This window comes from Notolabrus celidotus, chromosome 9 (genome assembly GCF_009762535.1).
Source record: "Notolabrus celidotus isolate fNotCel1 chromosome 9, fNotCel1.pri, whole genome shotgun sequence".
Classification (NCBI taxonomy): Eukaryota; Metazoa; Chordata; class Actinopteri; order Labriformes; family Labridae; genus Notolabrus; species Notolabrus celidotus.
In genome coordinates this window covers 2,435,635-2,452,113 of record NC_048280.1, presented here as the reverse complement: position 1 = coordinate 2,452,113, position 16,479 = coordinate 2,435,635, and the positions used below count along the sequence as shown (strand labels likewise).

Here is a 16,479-nt window from a genome sequence, read left to right as displayed (position 1 = left end):
TTGCCTTTAAGTGGTGTAGAGCAGCTGAAGAGAGCCAAAATCCACTGAATCTGTCTCTGATCTGTCACAGCTCTGGATCTGATAGATTTTCTATTCTAGTCAATGTGTTAACTTCCACTGGATCCGCTCCGTTGCGTTCCGGCTGCGTCTCTGATCCAGCAGGTCGGAGTCCTCTGGATCAGATACACAAGACTTCTATTGTTGCCGGATGCCGGAGCATGATGCATCAATCTCAACAGAGCAGATGGAGCGGGACAGGAAGTCAGGTTTCACCAAAACAAAATGAAAACATCCGGTTAATTTTCAGAATAAAACACTCTGTGTTATCACCAGATCGTATTTCACTTAACTACAACAACAAACCAAAGTCATGAGGAGCGGAGCCAGGCCTGGAGTCAACAGGTCAGAGGTTTTCAGAGGACCAGAGAGACAACATGGATGAGGAGAGGAGGAGGAGGAGAATCCTTGATTCAGTGATTACCAAGGGAAAACCTCGGTCACATGACTCCATCTGTCCGGCGGTCCTGCTCTGTGCTACGATGCAAAAACACAACCGGATCTTGAGACCTCAAGTTTGGTTTGCACACCGTGCAGGAAGTGAACTTATTTAGAAGAGAAGGTGGAGCAGGTGCTTACTCTAGTACTCTTATTCAAGAGAACTGAGAAGACAACTTTAATAAGGGGATAGCTGGCTTTGAACAAACTGAACTCGTTAAGAAGTAAACACCTCGCTCTTTGGGGTATCTTTCGGTACAACCAATCGCTGAAATCATCTTTTATTCGCACAAACTTCTCTTAATCTGATCATAAATTATTAAATAAACATCAAGCTGCAAGTAGAAAGACTTCAAACTAGAGATGGAATCCATAAACATGTTAGGAAAATGTTTACAGAGGTAATAAACTTACAGAGCAGTTATCTCTTTCCTCATCGCTATCCTCTGAAACCAGTGAAGTCGCCCCCTGCTGGTCAATAGAAGTACTGCAGCTTTAAGACATCAAAGGAGGCTACATCCACTCCATCCATATAGTCTGTTTTTGAAGTGTAGTCACCTGCCTTAGTTAAAATCAAACAAAGAGCAGCTACTGTGGTAGTATTTTTATAATGGAAAATACACACACACACACACACACACACATACACACACACACACACACAAAGTCACTGTCTCTCTGTTAGTTTCCTGTTTAGTTAAAGGCTGTAGTTTGTTTTCTTTCTAAATAACATCCCTCACTGTAACATGTTGGTGCTTCAGAACTCAGTGTAAATGCTGTTCTTTGAGTCAATCACTTCCTGCTTCTCAGCCAATCAGAGAAGAGTGTCTCTGATTGGAGTGAAGCAGGAGTCTGTACAGGTAAAAACATGTGTTAACAACATTTTTCAGTGCGTTTCAACATGTTTGCTGTTTCAGGACTCAATGGTTTTTTAATGTTGTGTTGTAAATCATTCGGGCAGCACGTGATTTAACTTTGGTTCTTTTGTTTTATGCTGTTATAGTCAGCGGTGGAAGACAAACTCAGATACTTCACGACGAGTTTGATCACCATGTTGTGGAAATATTCCACTACAAGCAGAAACTTGCTTGAAATTAAATACTTGACCAAAGTATAAAAGTATGTTAAATTTGTATTGAAGGAATTGTTTGTAGCTTCATTCTACCTGTTGTTATAACAGAAAAATGTCTGTACACACACTTTATCAATCGACATGATGTAATTATACACAATGGACGACGAATCTGTGGTGATTTATGTTTATTATAAGGACAGTCACTTAATTGTATACTTTTCTATTTACTGGATTTTGTAATAATCTCAGGACAATTTCTCTTTGTTGATGTTGGAGGTAACGTTGATTTGTAAAGTATTAAAAAACTGAATTCAGGTTGAATTTGTTTATGAATATCATTAACAACAGAAGACGTTCTGCACACTGCATGACAGATACAAAACATAAAAACCAAAGCATTGTGTAGAAAATGATGTTCTATTATTAACAAAGACCCAACATCAAGACCGGATCAGATCCAGTCCCATCTTAGAGACAGGACTCAGTCTGATCTCATCTTAATCCACCATGAGCAGAGCACTTTGCAGCATTGAGCAAGTTACAGTGGCAAGGACAAACTTCCTTTAACAGGCAGAAACCTCCAGCAGGACCAGACTCATGTTAGACTCACATCTGCTGAGACTAAGTTGGTTAGTGGTGAGCAAATAGTCGTAGTTGCAGCAGCTGGAGTCTGGCACCTCCACAGCAGCAGAGAGAATGAACCTACGAGACATGGGAGCTCAAGGACTCCAGAAAAATCTAGAAGAAGAACGTACTTTATTAATCCCCAGGGGGAAATTCAATTTTTTCACTCATGTTATTTTTCCGTCATGCTACACACGCACAGTTTTTGGTATATACATACAATGCACACACATGCAGTGGACATGCACACTTAGGGAGAGATGTCAGAGTGAGGATGCTGCCATCAACCAGCGCACCCCAAGCAGTTGGGGGTTCGGTGCCTTGCTTAAGGCAAGTGAACCAGCACCTCTCCAGTCCACTTGCCAAACTTCGTCCATACTGAGACTCGAACCTTCAGTTCCCAAGTCAAGTCCCTATGGACTGAGCTACTGGCTCCCTATGGTTAGTAACTTTAATGGGTGAAAGTGCCCTCTTCCTGATCTCAGGGGACTTCACTCATGTATTTATTTTCTACAAAGTGTATTATTTTATTTGTATACCTTATGTGTATAGAGCAACTGTAATGACTGAATTTCCCTCCCTGGGATAAATAAAGTATTTCTGATTCTGATTCAGTTTACGGCCTTAGTTTCTGATGTTTATTGGTCACACAAAGCAGTGAAAGCAACAATTTCAGCCATAGATAAAGCTGTTAAATTTAAATAAAAGTTAAATGAAAACAATAATTGTATTATATTTAATCAATATTATTGATTAAAGTTGGGTTAGACTCGGATAACAAACTGCTTTAGATACAACAATAAATTAAGCGTGAGACATTGTATTTTAAAGCGCTGGCACAAAACAACATTTTATTGAAGATGTGTCTTTTGGAAAACATTTTTAAGCTATTTACCTGTAGGAAAACATATTAATTTTGCCATTTACCAGATAAGATAGCTTACAATCTAGTTGTTTTTTTCATTTTTTTACCTAATATCTCGAAACTGGTGCAAAAAATAAAAACCTACTGACATGGAAATTCAACTTTATGATGAACTAATTCAAGTCAGAGATCTTCCACGAAGTAGGTTACATTATTCTTAAATCACATCAGAAACATGGGTTAGGGTTGGGGTTGGGGTTAGGGTTAGGGTTGGGTTAGGGTTAGGGGTTGGGGTTAGGGTTAGGGTTGGAGTTGGGGTTGGGGTTAGGGTTAGGGTTGGAGTTGGGGTTGGGGTTAGGGTTAGGGTTAGGGTCAGGGTTAGAGAGGGGAGAGAGGAACAGTCTACTCCTTTTTTCCACTAGGGAGCGGTAGATCTTCTAAGTCTCGCGGTGTTTCCTCACTTCTCGCAGAAGAAGAATCCCGGAAGTGTGGAAAGATTTCCTGACGGATCACCGGGCTAACCAGCTAACAGAGATAACTCTCAGTCTTATCATCCTTTAATCTCTTCTACAGGTTAGATAGACACCTGCACTAAAGGTAAAACATCAGTGTCTCCTCACATTAACTCTATGTGTTTTATCATTTGATGGTTTGTGTTGTTGATAAAAGTAGCCTCCTGCTGTTAGCCTGTTAGCAAGGCGTAGACTGAACTGCAGCTGTTAGCCGGTTAGCTGCAGCACTAAGCTAACAGGAGGAATTCAGAGGTCTGCTGAGAGGGGGAAGTCAGCTGATACTGTGAAATACTTCTGCAAAAGATGACTGCTTCTGTGCTGCATGACTGTCATGGTGTTTAACGGCTCATGCTACAGCTGAGCTCGGGGTTTAGCCTAGCTGAGAGTTAGCTTAGCCGCCGGCTGCTTCCTTTTGTTTGTTGATCAGTTTATCTGTTTGAGCTGTTTTCACCGCAGAGACCGGATCAGCTGAAACACTGAGGCAGGTTTTAGTCTCTGTTTATGGCTCTCAAAGTGTCAAAGTGTCATTTCAATGAGGTTTATTTCCCTGTTTGTGTCCCCTCACAGTATCAAGATGACAGCCGCACCTTACAACTACTCCTACATCTTCAAATACATCATCATCGGTGAGTTTCTCTGTTTATCACACTGAAGAGGACACAACACAAACACATGTTTGTTTACAGGCAACAGAACACATGAATTCCCTTTAATATACTGTGTAAATGTAAAGAAATGTTTGAAGACAGGGAAAACTATCCACTATAAAGAGTATTATCTCAGTAAAGTGCACCCTATCAGAATCAGAATCAGCTTTATTGGCCAGGTATGTTTGAACACACAAGGAATTTGACTTGGTAAACTGTGCTCTCTTTGTACAAGGCACAAGAATAAGACCTACAAATAATAATAAAAACATAATAACAATAACATCAGCTATAAATACAATAGAACAACAAATAGGCATTACTAATATGTACAGACTAAAATAATATGATAACAGTGTAGTTGTGAGTAGCAGTGTTAAACTACATTATTTTAATATTTAGGATTGATGTTTCAGGCAGGGATATATTGATAAAATGATAGGGATGTAAGGATACACTCAACCCATGTTTCAATTTGAATCCCAATTTTTGGTTCACGTTAGATTCACTCACGATTCTCTAACCATTCTCAAGAAATCTGGATTGAACTCAAAATTTAAATAACTACTATTTATTTCAATTTTCAGATACAGAGAGTTGCAATATATATTTGTTCTCTTATATTTCTTTGTAAACAAAGTCATCCTTTTTCATTTTTAAGGTTTGTTGTAACTCAAATAAAACCACTGCACACTATTTTTCAGCACCTTTCAAAAAAACTCAAATCACTGTACAAAAATACCTCGTTGGAAAATTTCAGAAAAAATACAGAGAAATGGAAAGTGAACGATTCCCAGATGAAAGTATTAAATATTAAAACAAAAAAGGTAAATCTCTTTAAATTAGGGATGTAAATATCAAGTATTTTCTGTGATCGATCTTTGAAAATGTTAACGATCAATTATCATTTAATTATTAAAAAAAACATGAATGTTTTCCATGTAAAAAAATAATGCCAAATGCGTTTTTTTCCCCTAAATCAAATTTTCCTTCACAACACAGTGTATATAACTGAGGGTCAAACAGCTAGGGATCATATTGAGGTGTCCTAAATGTTAAATACGCTGAATATCAACATGAAGAGCAGACTCATAAATTAATCTCTGTGGACTCATGGTCATAGAGTGAAGACTCAGACTTCAACATGTGGATTTACTGCAACAGGACGACTGAACAGAATCATATTTCAGACTCACAGTGTCCAGTTTTCTGTCTATGAAATCAGACTGAGTCCTGTCTGTAAGAAGGGACTGGATCTGATCCGGTCTTGATGTTGGGTCTTTGTTAATAATAGAACATAGAGTACGGTCTAGACCTGCTCTGTTTGGGAAGAGTCTGAGGAGAACATTTGTCTAATGCAGGGATTCCTAAACTTTTCAGTCCGCGACTCACAAAATATAGGTGCCAAAGACTCAGGACCCCCACTGTCCCTCAAAGTGATTTAATGTGGCTTCATTTAGCTGGTCTGGAGAAAGTTAGTCTACCTATATGAGCATGTGTTTCTGTGTTTCCTGTGCTGTTATGAATTAACCTGCTGCTACTGATGCTTTGATATTTAACTGTTCACTAACACTAAACTTAGGAGTCATCTGGGAACAAAGAAAGGCAGAAAACTCATTACATTTTATATTTTCAAGGGTTTATTTTCAGTTTAGCTTCTATTTTTGACGATATGTTTTACTATAAAGAGTAAAATTTACTATTTTAGATCAATTTTGTCATCCAACTTTTTTTATTGCATTTTTTTCAGTATTTCTTTGTTCACCACAAGTTAAGAAATTATATATAAATAATACAAAATCAACAAAAAGGGAAAAAAATACAATAATAATAATAATAATGATAAATAATAATAATAAACAGTACAAACAAAAAGGAAGATGAACATGAGAAAACAAGGTAAATAAACAGAGATAAATAATAATAATTATAAATATTTTAAGATAACTTTTAAACAATCATTCTGGAGGACATCTCACTAACCCCAATTTGTGTCTGGCGATCCCCCAGGGGGTCCCGACCCACACTTTGGGAACCCCTGATGTAGTGGACTGTATTGTGAACTTATTGGCACATTAAATAGGAAACACTGTCGGACACTACTCAGGGTTTCACCGGATGCCAATAATGACATCATCAATGTCATTGATGCATTATTTACAATGCATTATGGGCTACAATGAGTCCACTATATAGGGTGTGATAACTCTGACAGCACTACAAAATGTCAAATGAGTAGTGTATGACTTCAGCCTGTATCTGCAGGGTTTCTTCCTGTAATGTTGTCAGATGAGTTCATATCAGTCTGAGCCTGTCGGTGGATACACACACCTTTTAGTGGACGTTATGTTATCAGCTGCATTTACAAAGACAGACGGTGCGTCGTGTTTCACAGCAGGAGCATCTCCAAACCTTTCTGCACCTTTTTAGTTTTTCAGATCCAAAAATATGTAGAAACACAACCTTTGAATTTCCCTTTCATGTGTTCTTTTTTTTTATAAAATACATATTGTAGAAAGTTAGTAAGAAGAAAAGGGAAACCATGGAGTGTTTCTGTGCAGTGTTTTCACACCACCAGCCTTTGAATTGATTTTCTATCCTCCAGACAGCGAGAGGCTGGAGCTTATGTCTATGAAAGTCGATTTGCAGACTTCCCATGGATGATTGGTCCATTACAGGCTGACTGCTTGTGCTCTTTTTTATCCTCACAGGCAGTGAAGTATTAAATGTTCCTGCAGACAGCCACACTCTCTGCAGCTTATCCTTTTGATACTTTTGTGCTTCAAATAAAGCCGTCTGGATCCAAACCCGACGGACTAACAAAACAAGGAAGTGCTGCGTCAGAATCCAGTCTGACCTCTTGCTTTATCTTGTTCTCTCTCCAGGTGATATGGGCGTAGGGAAGTCATGTCTGCTGCATCAGTTCACAGAGAAAAAATGTGAGTCCTTCCTCCTCCTGCAGTCATCCGACACGCACTTCCTTCTAGTCAGACTCAAGTGTTCTCAGTATATTCTCTTCAAGCAATTATCAATCAATCTAACCTCCTCTTATCTGACAACCCACATGTTTCCTTTTACCATCAGATGATGTTTTGATTTGATTTGTGACGGCTTTTCTCTGCTGTACTGTTAAAGTTGTGTCCAATATTTCTGCATCTTAAAGCTTCAGTTTAGAGCTGCAATTTTAATTTACTCTGAGCTGGTGTTTTTTCCCTTTTGTAAATGTTACTAATGTTGTCGCTGACTGTCGTCCATAGTCATGGCGGACTGTCCTCACACCATCGGGGTGGAGTTCGGCACGAGGATCATGGAGGTCCACAGTCAGAAGGTGAAGCTACAGATCTGGGACACGGCCGGTCAGGAGCGCTTCAGGGCCGTCACCAGGTCCTATTACAGAGGGGCCGCCGGGGCCCTTATGGTGTATGACATCACCAGGTACTAAAAGGGGAGGGGCTACTAGAGAGTGTATAGAGACACGCTATGATGGTGACATAGTTTGGATTTGATGTTTGATGATTAACTCAGTATTTGTTTTCGTATTTGATCAGGAGAAGCACCTATAATCACTTGAGCAGCTGGTTGACAGACGCCAGGAACCTGACTAACCCAAACACAGTGAGTCATCACACACACACACACACACACACACACACACACAAACACACACACACACTGTTTGTCCTCTGAAGGACAGACTGAAAATTGTTTGTGTATCATCCTGTTTGTGTTTCCACTGCAGCTAAAATCTCTAGTCTGTCAAAGACTTGAAAACAAACATGGATGCTTATGAAATTTTACACGCAAGAACCTTGAAAATCCCCCAAAATGTGACTCTCTTAGCACCGAATCCTAAAGAACCACAGCTGTCTCTAGGCTCCAGTGTAAAGTCGAATGTAGTGTAAGTTTTTACTTCAGGCGTTTTTTGACCGGAGGAACTTTTCCCCGGAACTACGTGAGTTTCAACCGGTGGACCCAGGGTCTAGATTTAGTTCAGGGATAGTTAATCTCCCCCCTAAAAAGCCCCTGCTTGGGGGGTGGTACTTTTCAACTATTCAGCTGGTAACAGTAGTCTTCTCTAAACCCACCGCGAATGCTTCTCTCCCGGTGTTCCAGTTTTAAAAGTGACCCTGTAAACTGGAGACCTTCAGCTGAACGTGTCAGTGTTTGTGGAGTTTACACAGCTGTTGAAACACAGAGGGAGTTCCTGGGAATGCAAACTAGTTTAGTTTTTATTAAGATTTCAAAATATCCTCATCAGATATTTAATGATCGTCTAAAGATGTTTATGAGGGATGCATCCGGCTGAGAGTCTCCAGTTAACAGGGTCGCTGTTTAAACCAAAACACCGGTCGATCTCTGCCACGGCTTTTTGAGTTCAAAAGGATTTTAAAGCCGTGTTGAAACGTCTTTGCTACTCGCGCTTATCTCCTCTCACGTGTTGATTCAGTGAATCCATCTGTGATGAAATATAGCACCATCTAAAACAGCACCAGCTGAGTCTCTTCATGCTAACAGGCTAACTGTTGTGTTGCTCATAATGATACCTGCCTGTCCGTCTGCTTCTATGGTGTCATCTGTGATGAATGGCATTCGTCTTTGTTTTACTGCCCTCTACTGGTCTGGTGGTGTCGTGCATTTACTTTTTTTTTTTAACGCAGACAACAAGGGGGGCACAGGAACCTTTTAGTTCAGGGTAAAGTAGTTCAGGGGGCTAAAGGAACCCGGAACTCTTGGTTGAAATGCACCTTTAGAGTCCAGGGACCAGCTCATGTGTAAAAAGTGGTATCCTCTGAATAAGATGCAAGCGTTGGGGAACATTTGTCACCATGTCCTGACATTTTAAGTGAAACACAAGTAATCAAATAATCCAGAATAGGCCGTTAACTCAACAATAAGATAATGCTGATTGCAGCCCTGATAGAGACCCTAACCCATAATACTTGCTTTTAACTCTTTGCATGATTCAACATTTTTAAGGTTTCCAAGTCTTTTGTCAAATCTGAACTGCTTGCCCTGTATAGTTTCTCAAAAGTGTTCCTCTTCCCAGGTGATCATTCTGATTGGAAATAAGGCCGACCTGGAGGCGCAGAGAGATGTGACGTATGAGGAGGCCAAACAGTTCGCTGAAGAGAATGGTGAGAACTGTGTTAGTCTTTGATTGACATGAACATTGTGAGTTAAAAAATGTTAAAAGAAGGCTGACTTTGATATCCTCTTCCCATCGTCGCTCAGGTTTGCTGTTCCTAGAGGCCAGCGCTAAAACGTAAGTACAAACACTTCTTTGACCTAAACCACATCAAACACGGTCGGCCGGTTGTTGTCCTTGATTCTGATTTTACACTTCATGTTTCTCCATAATCTGTCTTTTGACTTCAGAGGGGAGAATGTGGAAGAGGCTTTTCTGGAAGCAGCAAAGAGGATTTACCAAAACATCCAAGATGGCAGCCTGGACTTGAACGCTGCAGAGTCAGGAGTCCAACACAAACCGTCTGCGCCGCAAGGAGGCCGCCTTAATGCCGACAGCCAGCCGGCAAAAGAGGGCTGCAGCTGCTAACCGCGGACGGGAACCACAGACCAATCAAACGGACAGACGGAAGGACAGAAATGAACATATACAGACACAGAAATCTACTCACCACACAGCACTAACATGCATCTTCTATCCAGATTGGAGTCCATTTAACACAACCGACCTGTTGGACCTCGATTTCGGCTTCAAAACAACACAGAGCCATCCTCCACCCTACTGAACGCTTACTAACTTTTCAATACGGGACACCCTCAACCAAGTACCAAAACCACAACTTTCCACAGTCTTGTGTGCAACCTCTGTATCAGTGTTGGACAGTTCCCATGTCATTGTACTTACCAAAATCCACCTTATGGACCTTGGATCAGGCTTCAAAATAAGTTATAGCCAATAGAGATCACTATCCAAGCCAATCCAGCCAGATTAGTCTGGACCATTGACACCTACGAATTATCATGTATCACCCAAGGATACAAAAGCCTCTATTTAATGATGTGACTACTCCTTGTACCCCATCTCTTCCAAACCTGGACCAATTCAAGGAAGAGATGTCCAAATTTGGGGCTACCATTATCTGGAGTGACCCAGCACCCATGTCTTAAAAGACAAAACAGGATTCAAGACTTCTGCTCTCTACAGAACTACACAATTTGGACATTGCCATGGATGGAGCTATAGTCTTGGTTTTGGATTGACTGCTCCTCTTCCAAGTCCAGACGAACCAAAGCCTACATCCAGGAAGGGTTTAACCCGCTGTTTGCAAAGCTGGAGCCTTCTAAAACCAGAATGGGAAACCTCTAATCCAATCACTAGACTATTCTGTTCATGAGCTATCCTCAAGACCCAGTCTCTTTCAACCTTGGACCAATTAAAGCACGGTTTGTCCAAATTTTGGACTAACCTTTTCTGGAGCGACCTGGCACCCATTTTTAAAAGGATGAGGCTCACTATGACGCAACCTATCGCTCTAAAATGGACTACATATCACTTAAACCTGTGCTGTAATCCTGAATTTGGACATTACCATGGTCAGATCCATAATCTAGGCATTAGACCATTCCTTATCCCAAACGAGACAGCCCTAAGCTTTCATCCAGGCTTGAACCAAAGGAGAACAAAGATGGACATTTCTAATCCTATCACCAAACAACACTGTTCTTGTACTGCCCTCTGGACTGTGGCCTTTCCGAGTGTGGAGTCTCCTCAGCTCTAGTCAGTTGAGGGTTTGGGGTACCCTTTTCCAAATGCAAAGTCCTGTCTCCTAAGTGTTAAACAACATACAAGGCTTAAATTTGGACCAACCCCAGTTCCAATGACACATTATGATGACTACATCCAGAGCCAGGACTCAAGCAGGACTACCTTTGGTTCAAATTAAGACATCCAGGCTTGCTTGGCCTGTTAGGACCTATAGCGCCACCTTTGGCATTGAAACCACAATACCATTTCCCAAAGCACCCATGTCCATTTGGAGAAAATTGGCTAAACCTACATCCTAAATCAGGACCACACTTCCCTTAAATGTGGATTGTCCAAGTTCCAATATTTCATTCCTGTGTACCCATTCAGAGCCTCTCCTCAAGCAAGACTGTCCTTTTGGAGGACCAACCATCAACTGTAGACCAGATTTTGGCATTATCTCATCTGCTATAATTCGAAACTGTCCAATGAACCAGTTCTGACATTCACCCTTGGATATGAACTTTTGGATTTATGGCCTTACTCGTGTCTTATTCTTGTGTGATGTCCCATATTCGTTGTTCAGCTGAAAAGGTCTTTAACATCCATTCCTCAGAACCATGAATTCAAGAACAGAGTGGCCTGGACATCAAAACACACCTCTGGGATTCTCTACTTGGACTCCTGAACAGTTTTCACTTGCTTGTTGGTAATGTGGAACAGAAGACGCTTATATTCTGAGATTGTTCGTGTGGAACGGAAGCTGTTGGTCCACAAGTCAAATAACCATCTTGAAGGCGTTCATTCTGGTTTGACTACAGTCCAGACATCTTGAATGCAGGATCCAGAGGAACTCCACTGATTTTGAACATGAGGATCAGTTTACTTATCATGCTTAGTACCACTCAGCCTCTGGAAATACTTGCATGATGTATGCTTTGGCTTTGTAGGAGCCTTTTTACGTCTGAAAAGTTACACTGAAGATGTAAGTTAGCCCGAGCTTCAAGATCATCGTGACGGAAAGATCGACAGAGAGCCTCAGGGTTCACCGTTTCAAGAGTTCTGCGTAAATTTAGGACCCGTGGCCCAGTTGTTTGAAAGGTTTGGCCTGAATAAGAGTGATCCAGGTTTGGATTCCAGGATTCGGTAATCCACTAGAAAATCTTGATTGGACCAACTGGTTCAAGAAAGACTTTCTAAGATTACAAAATTATCACCAGTGCTTTTAATGAGGCTTCTTCTGTCCTCTTTTGAACAACCGGTTTTTATCATTTAAATCCTACCCGATAGGTTCGGATCCTTTTGAACAACTGGGTCCAGGAGTTTTGGAGTATACCCCTCTCAAGACTACAAGTCCGGATATATCAGTCTTTGCAAGTTTATTGGACCAGTCCCAGTCCTTCATTAACCTGTATCCTGTAAGTTCGCCAACTTCGTTGAACGAGTGACTAAAACCTTGTGCTACATTCAAAACAAAATGGCATTATGGGTAATCTCCCTATGTCCAAATCACTGGAGCCCCTCTAATGGGGGAATAGCTACAGGTAATAGCTTGGTTCTCAGTACACACAAAGGCATGCTGATAGAAGTTTTACCAGCAGAGCTTTAATACTTACATCGCAGGTCTTTATCGGACCAACATTTTGGACCCAAACTAACCAGTGTAGAACCTTCCCCCATCCTACATAGCTAGATTTTAATGTTCAGAAAAGAAACACAAACGAAAAGAAACCAACGCCCAACAATTGTCATTTTGACCAAGCTTCACGTACATCCTTGGTTAAGTCTAGGAACCAAGCGCCCCCTTGAAGACCTCTAACAGATACATTTGTGGACAGGAACCTCATAACTAGAACCACCGTCTCTGCGTCCCCACACTTTGCCTTTTTAAGATCTAATATATTTTAATTAAGTAATTTCGCATCCTTGCGTCTGTAAGTATTGACCGCTTTGTGGAGAGACGAGCAGCCAGTTGATGAAGGTGAAGACGAAGAAATGAACTTCCCTGAACCAGAATGTCACGACCGATCTGTCAGTGGATCGCAAGTTCAGGATAGATTTTTATTAAATTTGATTGTTTGTTTTTTCTATCATGTTTCCAAATATAAACAACCCATATTTTCAATGTTCCGACTCCCTCTAGTGGCCGTTTTTATCATCTCTTTTCGTTGAAGGCATTTAGAGGGAGGAAAATTTGTGAAAGTGGAAGCAACACAGACGCTTTTAATGCATTAGTCTGTTTTATCGTTCGTCTATCGTTCGTTTGTTTGTTAGCATTAGGCCACAATTACACTTTACTTGAATGTGCTATTTTAGCATCTTGTTGATTGACGCTAAATTGTCACATTGCATAGAAGACACAGCTTACTTTATCGTAGTACACACAAAAATTGAAAAATTAGTTTTCAAAGGCTGTAAGAAATAATAGATGAAAAAAAATTGCTATTCACCGCATCATAAAGAAAAATTGCTATTTCATGAAATCTACCCGAATGATCTAAAAACTTTTCCTTTAAACATGATTCAGTCCAACATAACTTCCTGAGCGTTCCCAAATATACACACCAGATATTTTAACAGCTCCCCCTAGTGGCCATTTTCAAAAAAAAATTTGTGAAGTGTTAACTGAGAGGGGCGAAATGGCACAAATTTAAGAAACACAGATTTATTTTTGTTATTATTTCTGTCCGTGTTAGGCCAGGTAACACTTGCTTGAATTTTATTTCTTTATTACCACAAAGTTGTTCGTTAAGACTGAAAGACGTCGTTAGTCTGTAACTTACAAAAAACAAAATTATCCACAAAATCAGTATTTCAGGTAATTTGGAAAAACTGAATTTCAAACTTTATTTGATCGTGTTTAGTCCGACCCAAAGATCCTGAGCCTTGATTTCCTATAAATACTGTATAATTTTCATATCACAGCTCCCCCTTGTGGCTACTTCCCCTTTAAATCGAGGGGAACAAACGGCCCTAGCGTGGAAGTAAAACAAAATGTTAGAAAGTTATTTTTTTGTGTGACCATTTGTGTTTTTTTAATTTAGGATTGCACTTTACTGAATGTGCTACTCTAATTTCTTTCTTTTTTTACGTCTGAATTGTTAAGTTGCAGTGAAGATCGGTCTTACTTTATCGTAGTTCACGTAAAACCCAAACCAAATATTTGTTGTTGTTTGTCGGACGTTATCGGAAAAATTAAACTTGATTCAACCCAACAACTTAAACCTTTATTTCACAAACAGCATTAAATAATCCTTCACCGTTACTAAATCAGCTTTTAACGAATCAGTGTGACCCAACGCTTTAATCGAAGTGTAACCGAATCAGTCCGTGAATTTTGATTTCTAAGAAGCATTCCAGCGCTAGCTACCTACTGCACATAAATCAAACAAAGCAGCTGATTTTCTAAATGTTTATTTTGCATTTTTTAATACTTAAAGCTGTTTTCATTTTCCTTTTTTTGTCTTCGAATAGAGAGAAAACAAAACTAGCGAACAGACGGCTCAGTCTCAAATGTAACGTTAAAAAGAAAGTTACGTAAGCAGCTTCGGATGTAGCTTTCTCCTCCGACAGAACGATTTCAATATACTAAAAATAATATATAAACATTTTAAAAAATGTGTATAAAAAGTAAAAAAAAAAACTCACGTTAGGTCACAGTTATAAAATGAAATCGCAACTTTTCCAGGCAAAGATTTCCGATGTTATTAATTTTGATTCCACTTTCTTTTTCAGCTAATCATGACGAAAAATTCGGACATTGAGTTTACAGTATTACTCTTTCCTTTTTTACGTAAACTAGATTTAGTGACGCTTCATGATCTAATTATTTTAACATCAAAATGATTGAAATGATAAACAGGTCTGCAGGAAAATGAGGTAAAATGTCGTAGAATTGTTCGGAGAAAGTGAAAGTAACACAAGAAATAAAAGGATTGAATTGTTCTGTACGTTAAAGTCAACAGTGAAGTGTTTGGTGACATTCTGCTTCTGTTGGATTCTGTAGTTTAGCCGCGTATTAAAGGAGAACGTTTTAGTTTAGTAGTTTAAAAAGTCGTTCCCTGGCTGTCTTACGTCCATCCGCCCGTCCTCTGTGATTCAGATTTCGGGTTGCCCCTCTGAGCTCCTGTGTACATATCAGTCTAAACCGAAGTGCTGATTGTGAAACACGTGGACCGCTTAAACCCAGAGTCTTTCTTTTTCTTACTGGGTCCACATCCGTCTGAATGTGGAGTGATCGGTTTTTGTTGTCCTCTGATTGGTGGACAGCCGCCTTCAACGACTGAGACGCTTGATTTATGAATGAAGCCCCGCCCCCTCATTGTAAAAAACCCACACATCAGACTTTTCCAAACGTTCTGTTTGTTTTCTCTTAATCCTCACGACACAAACACGAGAGATAGAAACCATTAGCGTTAAAGTACCGCAGAACGCACTTTGTTTCCTCTTTCTGTTCTCGTTCGGGTTTTAACTCGTCTGCATGAACCAAAGGCTTTTAAAAGTTAGCAAGAAGTCACCGGAGGAGTCGCCTTAAGCTTCCCTCACCAAAGGAAAACAAAAGCATTTAATCCTTTTTGTACTCAAACACAACAGAGGAGAGACTCGCAGCTGAAGGACTGTAGGGGGCGGCGTTGGTGCGTCCCGGCCCTTTAAGGGAGCTCAGTCCTCAGAGAGATAAAGACGCTGCTGTTTGAATTATATATCGATGCTTTTCACAAACTGATGGAGAGACTGAAATTTTGAACCTAAATATTCCACGTTCTGTGACTGTAACACACTCTGTACATTTCATTCTTTCTTTATGTATCGTCTGTTTATCTTCTGTCTGAAGTAACACACGTCTTCATGACCATGACTCTTTGATTATTTATATTCTAAATCTGACATTCATCAGCTGTACCTTCATTGTACGATCGTGGGGATTCAGTTATTTGTAAATAAAGTATATATACTGTATATACTCGAAGGACTGTGTTCTTGTTGTTGTTCTTTCTTATCAGCATCTTTTAGGGATTTTGCCTTCAGTTGATATGAAAGCTGAAATGTGAGGATGACATACAGGAAAGGTCTGTAACCCCAAAGATAAGATACTCCTTTATTAGTCCCACAACGGGGAAATTCATGCAGCAAACAAGAAGGTGTACAGTACAAGAATTTATATATATATAAAATATATATATATAAAAGAATGTCCATCAGAGACGACAGCTTGGCCATAATCCTCCTGTCAGCCCCCACCTCCACAGGGTCCAGGACTGAGCTGGCCTTCTTCACCAGTTAGTTCAGTCCTGCTCTCCTGTATCCTGTCCGCCCACAGCAGGTGATACACTCTGAAAACCTTCTTAATGTATCTGCACCAAAGTCCTCATGGATCTGGACTCTGCAGAGAAACAGTTCTGATTAAAACCCTGCATAAAAAAGTTCCCTAAAAGAGATATTTCTTGGTTGTACTAATTTAGTTCTTCCAATCCTCATCAAAAACTAGTTTGGTCTGGAGGACCAAAGCTGAAAAAATGAATAATACATTAATATCAAAGGTCATTGGAAAACTT

General features: G+C 40.0%; 1 protein-coding gene across 1 annotated transcript; it reads left to right on the top strand.

The window, feature by feature from the left end:
* The first annotated feature begins 3,498 nt into the window (after positions 1-3,498).
* LOC117818572 (ras-related protein Rab-14-like) lies at positions 3,499-15,893 on the top strand. The gene is made up of 8 exons (XM_034691510.1): positions 3,499-3,656; positions 4,139-4,197; positions 7,104-7,157; positions 7,476-7,653; positions 7,767-7,833; positions 9,266-9,353; positions 9,451-9,481; positions 9,595-15,893. Exons 2-8 carry the CDS (start codon positions 4,146-4,148, stop codon positions 9,770-9,772), a joined length of 648 nt encoding a protein of 215 aa, XP_034547401.1. The 5' UTR covers positions 3,499-3,656; positions 4,139-4,145; the 3' UTR covers positions 9,773-15,893.
* Positions 15,894-16,479: the final 586 nt, after the last annotated feature.